At 54.5% G+C, this 16,105-nt stretch overlaps 1 protein-coding gene across 12 annotated transcripts in view; it reads right to left on the bottom strand.

Annotated features, from left to right (window-relative positions):
• The window catches only part of DLG3 (discs large MAGUK scaffold protein 3), a 77,913-nt gene that overhangs the window by 35,283 nt on the left and 26,525 nt on the right, over nucleotides 1-16,105 (bottom strand). For 8 of the 12 annotated variants that reach the window (XM_048318378.1, XM_048318380.1, XM_048318382.1 and 5 more), the window contains one exon: nucleotides 2,951-3,004. The exons of 3 other annotated variants lie outside the window; for them this stretch is intronic. In XM_048318378.1, the coding sequence (XP_048174335.1) occupies nucleotides 2,951-3,004 (54 nt within the window). Of the gene's footprint in view, nucleotides 1-2,853; nucleotides 2,905-2,950; nucleotides 3,005-16,105 lie in introns of those variants that run through there. One more of the 12 variants, XM_048318388.1, reaches the window with a different exon arrangement.

The following is a 16,105-nucleotide window of genomic DNA, read 5'->3' as shown; positions in this document are numbered from 1 at the left end:
GACTCATTGGCTCAGATCAGGCCTGGAAAGCAGTTGTCTTCCTCACACCTGGCTTTTAAGTGACTGAAGAGGTGATTGCACCTCACTGCTGGGCAATGAGGCACCAAATCAGGCTCCAGGTACTCAGACTCTGAAACTTTCAACTCCTCAGGGGCTTTGGAGTGACTTTCCCTGCTCATTTTAGAACTTTCTGGCACCAAGAAGTTGTTTTAGCTTCAGAGAGGCAGCTCTGAAATGCAGAGATCCCATCTGCCATGGGAACTCTGTTTCCAATTCTCTGTCTCCCCATTATGGACATGCTGGGCAAAATATACCAAGATGTGAAACTGTGAGCAACGACCTGGAGCTGGCATGGGTGATGCCCTCCAGCACCTTCCTTACCCTTCAAGGGATACTTTTAATACTGCAGGCATTTTATAATGGCTTATTTGGGTTTTTACACCCTGGGGGTGCTGGACTCTGCTCAAGCCACATGCTGAGCCCCAGCCATCCCAGTGCTGCAGCTCCTACCTTACAGTGCTGCAGGAGCTACATGCTTCTGGGGATGGAAGTGGGTGGAAGGGGACATTGAAATGCAGAACAGACTTCTTGATAAACTATCAGGGCCAAATCCAGCCCAGCAGACAGTCCAATGCAATCAATGGAGCTAGAACAGGAAGGAACTAGACTACATCCATCTGTTTATCATTAAGGAAAGCACTGAATAGTTAAGTAATTAAAGACTGGAAGATGTGACTTTAACCCTTCCAAATACATACTGTACCAACAGCCTTCAGCTTTTGGGTTTGTGAAAAACCCGTGCTTCCAGATTTGGCATTTTGGTGTTCGCAGCAAGCTCCTGGTGCGGCTCCTTTGCTGACCTGGGAAACTGCCAAGGTCTTGGGGGTTGTTTTCTCTGAAGCCTGAGGAATCCAGCACCCCAGAGAAGGAAAAGATGGAGCAAGGCCTGTTTTCTGGTATAACATGAAGTAGAAGGCAAGAGGGTTTCCAGGCTGGATGCTGAGAGGAATCAAAGTGAGGTGTCTCCCCTGCCCTGGGCACCTCCAGGCACCCCAGTGGTGACACACAGCAGATCACAGCCAGCAGATCACAGCCACAGCCCGGTGGACCTTTTGACCCCTGCAGGACAGTCGGTCTCAGCATGTGCTGCTGAGGTTGGATGGATGGGATCAGCGACTGCCACGCCCAGCGTGATGCTGGCGCCTGTCTGGGGTGCAGAGCACCCCCTGAAACCCAGACGAGGTGCGGGGAGAAGGTGTGGACAGGGATATGGAGGTGGAGGGAGAGGGAGGGATGTGAAGTTAATGAGCTGGACTAGAGGGAGACAGCGGGGAGAGCAGGAAAGTGGAGTGCACTGCAGTGGAAGGAGTGGTTGCTGGCCCCACATGAGGGCTCCCTGCTGCTGGCCTCTGCAGGGCTCAGGAACCTGCCCGAGGTGACAGAACCTGTCCTTGGCTCTTGGGCTAACCTCTCATTGCCCTTGGGAGGGCAGGGAGGAAGGACTGGCATGGATGGAGTGTGGCAAAGGAGGCAGTGCTGGTGCCTGCAGTGATGAGCAGGCCATGTTCCTCCAAAGGTGTGACATTTTGTACTGAGGGAGGGTACAACACGGATGTGAAAGCAGACTTTCCATCCAGGAATACCTCCCTGCCCTGCCCTGCTCACAGCACACTTCTCACTTGCTCCGTCCCTTCCCTCCAGGAGACACTGCCCTGCAGCCAGGGTGCCCAGCACAATGAGAAAACCTCCAACCCACAAAGCCCCTGACATGCCGTGTGTTTGGGAAGGTAATCTTTGGGGACAGCAGCTCTCCTCTGCCACATTCACACAAAGCTGCTGGACCCAGGACCACCACGCTGAGAGATGCACCACTGCCTTCCTCCCCAGTGTCAGGTGGCTTTAATTCAGGCTTAATTAAACCATACAGCCAGGGTTGGAAGGGCCTCAGCCAGGCTCTCCTTCTTTTCTGTAGCCCTTCTCAACCAGCCCAGTACAGCTCTGATGTGCACGGGCCCCACCACAGGCTGCAGGCTGAGATCTGCAGTTTTCTGCAGGGGAAATTCAACCCCCAGAGGTCACCTGTGGCCCACTACCCTGACTCCAAAGATGAACCCACCCCAGCTCTGAGTCCTGGTGCTGCTTCACTGCTGTGGAAGGCAGCTGAAGTTTGATGCATCAGAAGTAAATCAGATGCAAAGCACCCAGCCCTGGGAAGCTGTTAACTGGGCTCCTTTGGGCAAAAAAGGGAAGCACCCCACAAGCACAGAGCCAGTGCTGCTGGCCAGAAACCCATGCTGGCCACCCTCCTCCCTTCATCCCCCCAGCAGGAATGAGTTACAAATGTTCTGGGGACGGATGCAGCAGGATGCAAACCCTGTCTGCAACAAACTAAGATTATCTTATGCTACTCCAGGAGTGCCAAATGCACTGTGGCTGCAAACACACTCACCAAGTACTGCTCAGCTGCTGGCAGCCTTCAGTGGGAGAGGAGCAACATCTGATGGGCCTTGCTGCCCTGAGGACCAGTGACTGTGATGCCAGCAAGTACCCAGAGAGCCCTGCCTAAGGAGGCTGAGGCAGTGCAGGAAGGTAAAGGATGCCCCAGCAGAGCCTCCCAGCCCCCCTGCATGGGAGGCAGAGGAAATGGCTGTATGATTAACCCTGAACACAACCAGCCCGGATGCCCAGCTCCTCTGCTGAGGCCTTTTGCCTTGTACCTCCCTGTGCTCGAGTGCCCAGCATCACTTACTGCTGGCCTTGGTTCTGCGCAGTGTCACCCAGCCCCAGCAAGGTTTGGGGGTGGGATGAGCTGTGGGGAAGTGGTGTGGGTATCAGGCTCCTTTGCTGCCTTACCAGGGCCTCCTCGAGCTGGGAAAGTCTTTCCTGCATTGCTGAGCAGGGAAAATGCAGCACTTGATCAAAGGAAGCAAAACGAAACCGGGAGACTTACAGAGAGCCCTTGTTCCAGCGAGTCTGTATTCACGATAATGGGAGCGGGGTTGGCCTGTGAGGAGACAAAAGTGGGATGTCACCAAGCTGAGCGATGAACCCAGCCCTTCGTGGTGCACTGCCTCTCCCCTGGTCATGCCAGCGCAGACCCTCCAGGCCAGGCAGCAGAGAGAGATTCAGGAAGGGCTCTGCTTGTCCCTCCTCCAAGTGTCCAACAGCCCTGGGACAGGAGCAGGGCCACAGCATGGCTCTGGGCATCAGTCTGGTCCTCAGACTCAGTGTGTCCCAAACACCCCATGGCCTTGGCTACTGGGAAAGAGACAGGGAAGATTGGAAACTCTCCCAGCCTTGTGTCAGGCTCCCACCAGCACCAAAATTTATGTGAAATTCACACTAGTGAGGGGTTAGGAGATAGGAGTAGGAAAAGAAGTCCTTTTGAGAGAGGCCAGCAGACCAAGCCTTCAAGCACCCTCCGACAGCTTTTGTTCCTTCTAAGCACAGAGCCACCACGCCCTGGGAGAGGTGACAGCATTTGGTCCCTTATCCTCATTACTCCTGGGGTAAACCCTCTGCTCGGCAGCGTCGGCTCATCCTCCACAGCACCACATGCATCCTCCTGTCCTGAAGGGCTCCCCGTGAACCTCTCTCGGGGTTGCTCCTCCTGGGCTGCCCTCTGCCCCTCGGCTCGCTGCACATCGCAGGGCAGACACATGTGCAGAGGGCAGCTCGGGCAGGCAGGGCAGGGAGGCAGGGACAGAGGAAGGGAGGGAGGGTCTCCCAGGAGAAGAGGATGGGCGAACATGCAGAGCCGGCGGCCGGACGGGGGGGTGAGGCCAGAGGAGGGTCGGGACGGGACGGGACGGCACGGCTGGAAATCAGGGGCGGCCGAAGGAGGGGCAGGACAGGACGGCCGGAACGGCCGAAGGGATGGGGCAGCTGGAGGAGAGACGGGACGGGACGGGACGGGACGGGACGGGACGGGACGGGACGGTCGGAGCGGCCGGAGCAACCAGGATGGGATGGCCGGCAACCAGGGAGGAGGGCGGCCGGAGGGGCGGGATGGAACGGAGGCCGGAGGAGGACCAGGGGTGGCCGGAGGGGCGGGATGGAACGGAGGCCGGAGGAGGACCAGGAGTGGCCGGAGGGGCGGGATGGAACGGAGGCCGGAGGAGGACCAGGGGTGGCCGGAGGGGCGGGATGGAACGGAGGCCGGAGGAGGACCAGGGGTGGCCGGAGGGGCGGGATGGAACGGAGGCCGGAGGAGGACCAGGGGTGGCCGGAGGGGCGGGATGGAACGGAGGCCGGAGGAGGACCAGGGGTGGCCGGAGGGGCGGGATGGAACGGAGGCCGGAGGAGGACCAGGAGTGGCCGGAGGGGCGGGATGGAACGGAGGCCGGAGGAGGACCAGGGGTGGCCGGAGGGGCGGGATGGAACGGAGGCCGGAGGAGGACCAGGGGTGGCCGGAGGGGCGGGATGGAACGGAGGCCGGAGGAGGACCAGGGGTGGCCGGAGGGGCGGGATGGAACGGAGGCCGGAGGAGGACCAGGGGTGGCCGGAGGGGCGGGATGGAACGGAGGCCGGAGGAGGAGCGCCGGGCCGGGGGGTCAGGGCTGCGGGGTCCCGCTCGCCGGAGCTGTCCAGCGCCGCCGGCTGCTGAAGTCTTTTGACTCCCGGTCTCTGGGAGGGGGCGTGAGGGAGGGGCGGACAAAAGCGAGAAGCAAAATCCCAACCAAGACTGACATTCCTGGCTGGCACATCACGGAGAGTAGTGCAAAGCCTGGAAGGTCAGCGGTGAGCTGGAACTCGCTTCATCATCCCAAGGCTCGTGAGGAGAAGAACAGCCAGCGTGAGACACGCCAAGAGACGTGAGCTACCAGGGGGAGGTGAAGTGAACCGTCTGCCTTAAGGCATCACGAACAACAGTCAGCAACCGGCGAGTCAAGCTGTGGGCTAGTGAAGCACTCACCAGCGACCACGGTCTGTCCATTAACAGAGGTGTGGGACCAACAGCCTCTGTGAGTCTGGAATATTTTCACAGGAGCCAGCTACCTCCTTATTGCCCTTGTCTGGGTTTACCCGTCCCTGACTGCGACCAGCCCCCTCCCATAACCCAGCACGGCAGTCCCCACCATGTCCTGTTTTAGCTGGCCCTATTTCTAGACTCTTCACTCTCCTCAATCAGTGGATGAGAGAGCTAAGGGTCAACCAGACTGTGGTTTAAATCCCGCCCTGGAAGGTTCTGCTCTCATATGGATAGAGCAGGAGGTAGTTAATTTGATTTATTCAGATGCTTTCTGATCTTTCCTGCAGCTGTAACTATTGGTTACAAAACCATAGTTTTTATGGCAATTAATTCTCTAACTCAGGCAAATATGACCACTTCCAAGCACTCCTGTCAAACCCCTCCCCCACACAAAAGAGAATCACAATTTTCAGGTCCAGTGTCTTGGGATCTCCAAGGCCCAGAAGCAATGTCAAACTGGGAATATCCCCTCTCTGGCACTACACAGTCCTTGTATTTAATCCAGATAATTTGAGAGATGGAATATATTAAACCTGGCAGTGGCTTTTATTAGTCCCCAGTGCAATTCTAGGAAGGGATTCCACATTTCAAGGCAAAAAAGAAGCACTTCTACTGCCAGCAATTAACAACCAGTAGCACATCAAGGTTTGAACATCCAGAGGCCAGCTCTTATTAGATGAGTTTCCAGGAAGGATGCAGAAGAGGCAGCCTAAGTGAATGCAGCCCATCACGTGCCCCATGATTTATAAAAAGAATTCAACTCCACAAATGATGCTTTGGATCCCTCCCAGGGAGAAGTGCTCTATATAATAATGTTATAGAGGCTTTTGCAGGTCCAGCCTGAGTCCTCCACTGAGCCCCACTGCACCCTTTGTTGAATTAATAATAGCCCAAAAATCACACATCACATTGCCTCGCTCACACAGTGGTGAGCCCTAAGGACATACTTTGTTTAGCCTGCTCCCTGCGCACTGAGCATCCTTCACAGCCATTCCACACTAGTGATTTTTTACATCTCAAAATACTGCTAGGAGCACAATTTCCCACTCAGGCTCCAGATGGGACCCAGGAGATACCGAATGTGAGTGGCTGCTCTAAAACAAAGTCACACATGGTCAGGAGGAACTCAGACCAGGAAATCCCCACTTGCCTCTTGTGGCCAGCTATTCCAGCTACCACAAGAAAGGTGTTTGGGCATTAGTTCTTTCACTTGCAAATATTTAAATATTTGCACTTTGCCTGTCCTATTGAAGAGACAGACAAGACCAAAGACTCAGAAATAAGAAGAGGACCTGAAAACAAAAACCTTTTGCCTCCCTCCACCAGTCAGGCAGAAGTACCGAGCAGCTCTGCTAGCCAGGGGAAGAGAGAGAGCATCATAATTTTTTGCTGGGCAGCCGGAACGTGCTGGTGAATTAACCACGCCCTTGATTCTATAGGGAACGGTAATTTATGCCCTAAGGAGCAGGGGGTTGCTGCATGCAGGGAGGAGAGGGAACAGGGCTGTGCATTCAGATCACATTCAATGGGGGCTGTCAGATCCCTTCCACCTAAACCTCTTCATCACACTATTATTTACCAAGCCCTGTTTGCACTTGGGGGGATTTACAGATGGAAAGAGAAGAGGTCTAAGTCCTACAGTGCTCACTCCATGGCAGCAGGATCACCAAAGTCCAGTGGAGCTGGAGGTGCCCTGAACTCTCTCCATCAGGCAGAGGCACAAGGGACTGTACTTGGTCTCAGGGGATGGAGGCTGCAGGGACTCGAGGAGGACCTTGGGGAGTGAGGAGGGCACTGCACAGATGCAGAGAGATTGATCTGGGCACAAAGCCAGCGAGGAAGAGGACAGCTGTTGGGAAAATCTGGGCAGCAACAGGAGTCAAAGGGAACCGTGGTGAAGAGGGATGAGGTTTGAAGGTCAGGATTCAAGAGCTCTCTGGTCTCATGGGGGCTGAGAGAAGTAGAGCCTTGCATTCACTGACCTCTGCATGACAGTCCTAGTGACAGCCACAGCCCAGGTGCTGATGGAGGGAGCAGCAATCTGCCCCAGGCAGTCCCCAGAAAGGGACTGGCTCTCTGTAGAGGCATTGGGTGAACGTTGTGCCTGTTTGGGGCAGCTGCCTCCGTGGTTCAAACCAGGAGGAGGCTGTGGGGCTGTATGCAGGGCAGCAGGGATGTCTGCTCTGCAAGCTGGAGCAATACCACTGCAGCACGTGCAGGGAGCAGCCAGGCAGGCCAGCAGTGCTTGGAGAAAATCTCAGGCACAGGATGCAGCCTTTCAGAAACACTCTTAGGTATCCCCTCTGGGTAGTGATAGGAGAGGGACTGCTGCTATTTGGGCTCCACTTGGGCCATGGCAGCCCAGGGACAAAAACAAAATCACCTGGGAGCACCAAAGCCCCAAACATCTACAGGTGTCACCCCCCACCTCAGTTTCTACTGCCTGTCCTCTGCTGGCACAAAGGTAGGAATTGCGAAACATGATGAGTTTCCAAAATTCCCAAGCAAAAGAAAAGCTGCAATTACATGCAAATGGAGGAGGTTCACTAGCCTGCTGCTGAGGATTGGGTCCTGCCCTGTGGCATCTCCCCAAGGGCTGGCACACAGGAGCTGGGCAGGGAGATTCTGAACTGAAAGTTCAAGATAATGTCTCCAGAAATGAAAGCCCAAAGCTTTGCCATAGCTTCACATCCTCCACAGAACTGGCACGGGTGCCAACCCACAGAGGTCAGGAGTTACAAACTTTCTCCAGGCAAAATACACCTGCTACAGATGTCCCAGGACAAAGGCAACTGGATTGTGATCACATATAAACACATTTCCATCTTAACCAGCAACAGGACTAAAAGGAGCCTCCAGAGATGGCAAATACCAGGCCTAGCACACAGAGCTGGTCTCTGCAGGAGGCTGGTGTGCCCCACATGTCATGCAAGAAGGAATGTGCAGGACAGAGTCACTACTTGAGACACTGGGCTAGTGCATGGGAAGCAAAGTACTAACTTCTTTATTTCTGCAAATTCCCCAGACTGCATCAGAGTGAAAAGTCAATGTGTCTTTTAATATCCTTTGTTTCATATCATCTGAGGTATAATAGTAGCAGTCAGAAAGAAATGGCTCTGGAGATAAGTGAAATTCGGTCTTTACATCCTTTTAAAAGCTCTCAGGGGTAGAGGTCACAAGTGGGGAAATGCCCAACAGAATTATCTAATCAGGGCTGACACTGAGCTGCTTGTAGTCCAGCTCCATCTGCTTTGATTTTTTTTTAAAGGGTGTTAAACCATGGAGAAAGCTGTGGATTTACAGCTATGAAAGCAGCTGCTCTGTTGCAGGACCCCACCGTGTCGAGTTCTGGCTGGGAACACACAGGTACTGGCTCAGGGACACCAAGGGTGCGGCAGTGGGGTCGGCTGCAGGATGCCCAGGCACCAACAGGCTCCTGCTGCTGGGGGGAGCAGCTTTGCACCAAGCTGATGAATTAATTTCACAGGAACAAGCTCAGGTCCTGCGTGCACGGCACACACGGGGAGCCCGTGCTCACTGCCACGCACCCTGATGAGCGCTGACACGCTCATCTGCTTTGTGCCAGGCTTGCCTGCCCTTCGCCCAGATGCTGGCTTTCCCACTGCTGGGGCTACCTCCTGCACCAAGCCAGAGCCCAGTCCATAGCTCCCACTGCACCTGAGATGACATGGCTCCTCCAGAGCAGCCTCTGGGTACCTCCAAGGTTGAGGCCGGACAGAAACCCACTCCTAAGGCTCCCTGAGGCAAGGAGGGGATGAGCCTTGGCTCTGCCCCTGCTGGAGAGCAGGTGTGTGGAGCAGAGAGGTGCTGGCATCTTCCCTCCAGGTTGCTCGTGGCCCCCCAAAGACCCCCTTGGCTTTCACCTGGCTGTGCCCAGGGAAGCCACCTCACAGTCCTCCTGTTGGGAAGCAGTGCATGGCATATCCTTTCCCAGACCAAAGCCTGCTCCCAGCTGGCCCATGAGATGTAGGGCTTTTCTGACATCTCAACACCAAATCCATGCTTTGACCTATCCTTCCCCTTCTCATGGGGAGAGGTACCACACTGCTGCGGGCTGGTCCCATCCTCACAGATCCCTGTGCTCATTTCTCTTTGCTTTCCTGAGCTCTACATGGTGGCCAGAGCTGAGGGTGCTTGGGAGCATCAGCAGAGCTGCAGAGCCCTGAGAGAGAGCTGATCCCTCAGGGTTCCCACAGCCTGGGACAGGGAAAGGGAGCAAAAGAAAACAGAGGACGGAAACTTTTGGAGGCTGAAGAAGTTCTTGGCCAGAGATGAATCACCCATCCTTTTAACTGGGCTGGATATAAAGTAACTCTCTGTGCACTTTTTCTCACTTTTTCACTGCAAGAGCAGCCTGTTGGCTGACACGGTTTGGGCAGGGGGAGGACATCACCCAACAGTGTGCCTGCATGAAGGGGAGTGACAGGCTGAGCCTGGCCCCTGCCCTCCTGCACAGCTCAAAACATGGCATCAGTGATGTAGGAAACGATGGTGGGGCAGACTGTGGAGCTTGCAGGTGCCCAGACCCCCTGCGTCAGTCTCACCCAGCCAGGCGCCAGCTGCTGCCTGCGTCCCTGTGCTCGGCTCCCAGCCAGCCTGGTGGCCTGCAGGCAAGAGCAGCCCTTCTCTCCAGGCTGCCCATCTGAGCTGGGCCGTTTTGGTGGCATGAGCAGGCTCTGGGGCTGTGGCAACAGAGCCCCTGTCCCATGGCTGCACCTCGGCACTGGCTCAAAGCACCGCGGCCAGCCGGAAACAGGGAACATGGGACTTGAAAGGTCCCTGGTCACAAGGATCTTTGGCAAAGCCACTGAAGTGCCCAAAGTGTAATGTGAACACAAGCAGCTACTGAAGGTTTAATCTTTGTTTTGGTGCCTTTTTTTTTTTTTTTAAAGAGTAGCTTAAATAGGGACTGGAAAAAGCCTTTACGCAGTAGGGAAGGAAGAAAGCTTCCCAAACAGAAGCTCTGTGGAATCTAAGTTTCCATTTAGAAACCATTAAGGCCAGGGTGTTCAAACTTGAAAGTTAGACATCCTGTTCCAGGCTCAGCCCACTAAAATAAGTGACCCAATTTGCAGAGGTGCTGGGTTTCAGTGGCTTCTCTTTGACCTGGCGGTACCAAATAAAATTGACTTGATTCCTTTTTTCACAGGAAGAGTTGTTATTATCTGAAAGAGTCACATGCTTCTATCTGCCTCTCAGACAAATACATATGTATAGGGGGGGAAAAAAGTGAATAAGGAACAGTGGTAAAATAAAGATTTCTTTGGTTCCTGGGTTTCAAATATCCTAATTTCTTCTTTTTGGTAAATTCCCGTGCACACCCAGTTAATAAGTGTTAAGAAACCTGTTTCTGTGGGAAGAAAGGCAAACCAAGATCCACCAACAGAGCTTCAAGCTAAATTCTAGTTAATACAAAGGCAACAAGAAGGTATCTAGGGCCTGGTCCAGGGTGTTCTGAAGCACTACATGTTCCCAAAAATAATTACACCCTTGGAGCAGTTCCTCTGCAAGCCCCACCAAGCGAGCTCTGCAAGCTAAACTGTGAAGTTCATTCCAAATTCAGGTATTCTGAACTTGTTAAACGCTGTATTAAAAGTTTTCATCTCTAAGTCCCTGATACACGCTCACAGCATATTGCTGGATTTGCAACGAGGGCCCTTGAGGACTCCCTACATCATCCCATCTTTGCATGTGTTAAAACCAGCTGCGAGCATTAACACAGCCCACTGCACCCACAGTGCTGGCACAACCTCACCCATCCCTGAATCACAGCTGCCAGGCTGAGCCCCAGGCTCACTGTTCCTCCTGCCAGCACGTGGGGTTTGGGGTGGCAGGCAGAGCACCTTCATCCCCCACACTGAGCTCCTCGTGGCCCAGCACGGAGCAGTGCTGGACCTGCTCTCCCCTGGCACCCAGAGACCACGGTCCCCTTGGAAAGCATCCTGCACCGAGCTGTGCGCAGCGGGCGCCCGGCACAGAACCACGGCCCTGATTACGTCCTGATTAGTCTTAATGACTTCCTCTCTCTAAATGAGCATTCACAGCTCTGGAAGGAACGGAAGCTTCTCTCCTCCCATAATAGCACACGACGTGCTGAGGGGCTTACCCGAACAAGGCAACTCTCCAGGAACAGTGACAGTTTCTGCTCCGCTTCCTCCTCCCACCCTCCTCTGCGCCCAGGGTACCCGGACTGGGCCTCTGGGACAGCTGTCCCCTGGGTTTCCCTCTCATGCACCCCTCTGTGGGACCATACGCCCTGAGGATGGCCAGCAGATCCCCGCTGAATCCCTGGCACTGGTCAGGACTGGGCTCACGCAGGTCCCAGTCGTGGTGGAAGAGCTGGTGGAAAGCGCAGTCACGGAGGCATCCCTCCACCAGGGATGACAGCAGGTGCTGTCACAGTGGAGGCTGATGGGCTTCCTGCTGCCCCCAGGTTCTTCACGAGGAGCAACTTCCTCCACATTGCACACACCCCTGCTGAAACATGCCTGTGCTTGGCCCTGCATGCCTCACCAACGTGCTCTCCACCTCCTCCTCCTCCTCCAGCAGTGTGACAGGGGCACATCCTCCTGATTTTGGCAGGTACTTTGCTCTTCTTCCACATGTTGCATTGACGGGGTCTCTCCCACCTGTGCGGCTTCAGATGCTGCCTTTAGAGCAGCAGCCACATCTCTACCACAGCCTGTTCGGACACCAGCTCCAGCACCTCTCCCTGTGCTGCTCCAGGACTTCCTCCAGCAGCTCAAGACCCCAAACCTAGGCGCAGCTCTAGGGCTGCAGTGTGCACATCTGGGCTGGCTGGCAGGTAATCCAGCTGGAGAGGAGCTAAGCTCAGTCCTTCAACTCACTTCTCTAATTCCAGTGTTATCCCTTACTGTATTAAAGGGATGAGTCAGAAAAGCCAACATGCACAAGTGTACAGCCCCTTTCCAAGGGATTCATATGCCCAGAGAAAGGGGGGAGAGTCTTACAGGTGAATAAATAAACTAAGGAGACAAATGTCCTCAGCTGTCCACTCCTAAACGAATTCAACACGTTTTGTGAAGGAGCACTGAGAACATCTGACCCTCCTCAGTCCAGGGTATGGGTGACAGCAGGACATGGGATGCTCCAGGGGGGGTGAGGAGAACCAGCTCACTCAGCATCTGTGTGGTAAGGTTTTCCCAGGAGAGGCACAGGGAAGGGGGATGACTTTAAAAAGCATTATCTGGGCCTTGATTTCATCTGAGGGGCAGGAAAGGAACATCAAAACCATCAGAAAAATCAGCTTCTTCCCAGGTCCACGGGGCAAGGGGCTGAGGATGGGTGTGAGGCTGGGCTCGGGGGAAGGAGAGCAGCTCAGTACCTGGTTATAGCAACTCAACTGGGTGATGACGGCAGGATCACCAGATGGAGATGCCCAAGAAACAAGCCGAGAGGTGAGATCAGATGGAGGGGGATATATTAGGAACAGACACGCAGATTTACACATCATGAGTGAGGAGGTGACAAACAGGTCTGTGGAAGGGGACTCAAACTCTCACGAGGGAGTGAAGTGTGATGAGGAGTGAGGGAGAGGGAAGACTCCCTGGGACTCCGGCTGGCAGGGGGACAGGCTGGAAGAGATGCTGGAGGTGGAGGGAGGACAGGGGGCCCAGCAGTGATCACAGAGCAGGGGCTGAGCAAATGGATGGGGCCAGGAACAGACAAGCACTGTGTTCAGCAATGGAGCCAGACGCAAAGGACAAGTTTCACTACAGTTGCATCTACATTTAGGTTGCCAAAAATACCTTTCACAGATTGGCTGTCTTTAATTAAAAGGATGTCTCCTGTGCTCCTGGCACGATACAGAACTCATCCTGCCATGTGGGGCTCTGTGTGGAAGCTCTGCGGGGGGGGCTTTCCCACGGGACAGCTCCTCTTTGCCTGCATCCTTCCACGTCCTGCCAGCGCTGGGAAGCTCAGGCAGTGGTGCTTCCCTGAAATGCCCCTCCACAGTGCAGGCAGAGAAAAGAAGGAAAACTTCACCCCCTTCCTGTTTTGGCTTCTCTCCTTCCCTCCAAACACGGAGAACGCCTTCCTCCTCTCTCCTCCTCCACGTTTCAGTGCAAAGATTTAGCTAATTTCTTCTATGAATAGCACGGGAGTAGCCATAGCAACATCACCCTGCCAACCTCACCACCTCCACTGCCTCCATGTCCCCGGCACCCTGTTCCTCTCACCCTCCCTCGCACCTCCCCAGGGAACATCTGGGGCTTCAGCCATTTCCCACAAAGCAACCTGTATTTGGCCTCCTGCCTGCCCCCTTGGTGCTCTCCCTCCTTCCTTCCAGCCATACCTGCTCATCACTCAGAAACCCTGGTCTGAACCCCCACGGTTTCTCCAAGGCTCTTTCCTCCCCTGCCACCCATGTCCCAAGAGACAGAAACCCCAGGTCCAACATCATCTGAAGGCTCAGCAAAGGCTGGTGCTTCGGCCAAGATGTGCTGTCCTGTGCCTACCTACTGCAGTTAACTGCCCAGGGCATGGGAGGAACTCAACAAGCAACGTTTGTGCATTGAAAACCACCCCTGAAAATCAGTGAAGCACTCATGGCTGATGGTGGGCAGGGAAGATCTGTCCCACTCCTCCACCTGCCTGGCCATGAAACACCTCTGCCAGGGGTGGAGGCCACACAAGCCTGGCATGCTCTGGGTATTTGCACGTGGTCAAGGACTCATTGCAATGCTCTTCCAATTCCCCTCTGCATCCTCGTGACCACCCCAAGGGGGAGAAAGGGACCACAGAAAGGGAGGCAGCAGGACTTTACATTCCTGGCCAAGCAGGGCCAGCAAACCTGGGGCAGCCCTGGGGGTTGAGGGCACTTCCTCACCACATGCCAGGGAACTGTGAGGCCCCTTCCCCAGCCCATGCCCCACATGAAAATGCTGGTGAGACCCTTGGGACTCTCATGGGGGGGGCCTCTCTCTGGTCACTGTGCCTGGCACCAGGGTCCTTAGAGTGAACTAAGACTCAGGGCTGGACATTTCCTGTGGGAGGGAAAGGTGCTACTTCTGGCCCCTCAGCTCCTGGAGCAGTGCCGGGGAAGGGGCTTGGGCATGGCCAGGCAGCTGAGCACCCCTCTCCTGAGGGGCTGTGGGCGTCACTGTGCAGAGGAGAGGAGGGGTTTGAGCAGTCTGCTCCTCTAGTGCTGCACATCAGGGATGCTTCCCTGGATCACACTGCTGTTCCTCCCTCAAAGCCAGGAGTCCTCCTGTCACCCCAGTCTGGCAGGGGAGGAACTGAGTCCCCCACCAGCAAGCAAAGGGGGACAAGGAGGGCACAGGGCCAACAGGAGGGATGGTGATGGAAACAATGGAGGACAGCAATGACATCAAGTGCAGGGACCGGGAACTAATGAACAGGGAACATGGATAGATAAGGGAAAATAAATGGAAGAGATCTCAGAGGGGAGAAGAAAAGCAAAGCAAAAAAGATATGAGATACCTAGAGCTCACAGATTTCCTCTCTTCCTCCGGTGAGGATTAGGGGTTCTCAGTTACTGGCACTGCCTGAGCAAGCTAAAATGTGTCCTAGAGAAGGAGAGAGGCAGGAGGAGAGAACAGACGGGGGCTGGAAGTGGGAGGAGGTGCAGGTTGACGTTGGGACCGTGCCGTGTGTTGGGCAGGACGTGTGGGCACGTCTCACATGCCGTGGAGCTGCACACAGAGTACGTGAGTATGCCATGATGTCAGAGAACATACACCACCATATGCAACTGTGAGCACGTTTCTGGTGGCAGAGAACTAGCACATGCTTCTCTGCTTGAGTGAAGAAGCAAGGGGAGAAAAAAGGCTTAAATGAGAGGTGGTGAAGCTCCCCAGGAGGTTAACAGATCCCTGCTTACCCGGGAAAGCTTCCTGGCCTGTGCACCCCTTCCCACCTCAGCTGCTGGAAGTGCTTTCAGGGACAGTGAGCTCATTTAAAGGGGCAGCCCTGAAAAATGGCAGCCCAGCCTCCAGCCAAGGCTCTCCTGGACACAGAGACAGCCTGTGAAGGAAACTGCTTTGCATCTGCAACATCCAGCCAAATCTACCCAGAGCCCAACATCTCCCAGCCTCCCAGAGCCAACTGGACGGACCTGCTTGCCTGAGCACAAGCCATGCCTATATGTTTCCATGTTACCACCTTTTGTCCCTCTGCCCACCACTGGACTGGGAAGAACATGGATTCCTCAGGGCTCAGGCACTTTGCACCCTTGGATCAGGAGGAGAGCATTGCCGAGGTATTTGCTGCAAAGCTTTACTCACGGCACACATTTGCTCCACACCAGGGAGCAACGCTGCCTGCTCGGATACAGGCACTGCACATAGCACACACGTCATATTCTACATGCAGAGCCCGCTATGCCCACATAGCCTCCAACACAGGCATCCTCTGTTGCTTGCAATGCTGCGAGGAGCTTTTGGTTTTCTTTCTTTTTTTTTTCACGTTCAGAAAGGCAAAGGCAGAGCAGAGATTCCCAACGCGGACGACTTTCCGAGCAGCCCAAGCTCCATGGCAGCACCACAAAGAGACAATGATTTCTCTTCCACCATTGCAAAAACATGAAAGGCTCCCCTGCCCAGCCTGCCACGGCAGCAATGCAGCTGGCACTACTTCCTTCTCACACTGCTTGCAATCGTCTTACCAGGAATACTGGGCCGGAGCTTTCATGCAAGCAGGAGGAGAAAGGAGGGAGCAAACATGCTTCGATTTTCTGCTCCCCAAGCTTGCTGCTTTGGATGGAGTGAAGGAAAGAGATAGTGGAGGAAAGATGGAAGAATGCTTGCCAGGAATCAGCAGGCGAGAGAGAGCTGAGGCTGATTTTGATGCAAAGAGTGGCAGAGAAAGCGATAGAAAGCAGGACCAGGCTCATAGGAAGGTGGCTGGGGTTTTTGGTGCCTTCTGTAAATATCATCTGAGCTATCAGCTATGAATCTAATTATTTCAACCAGAGCTACAGACTGAGACAGTAATGAAGAAAAAATAGAGGAAGGGAAGAAGAGGGTTGTGTTTGCTGAGAGCAGAGGAGGAGAGAATTCCCATTGATTCCCGTGTGTCTGCCTGCTATAGCATCTTGAAATAATAATTAGAAGGATCAATAAGAAATCA

Source organism: Corvus hawaiiensis, chromosome 14, assembly GCF_020740725.1.
Source record: "Corvus hawaiiensis isolate bCorHaw1 chromosome 14, bCorHaw1.pri.cur, whole genome shotgun sequence".
In the NCBI taxonomy this organism is placed as follows: Eukaryota; Metazoa; Chordata; class Aves; order Passeriformes; family Corvidae; genus Corvus; species Corvus hawaiiensis.
The sequence above is the reverse complement of the archived record's forward strand: the minus strand, read 5'-3'. Positions and strand labels throughout refer to the sequence as shown.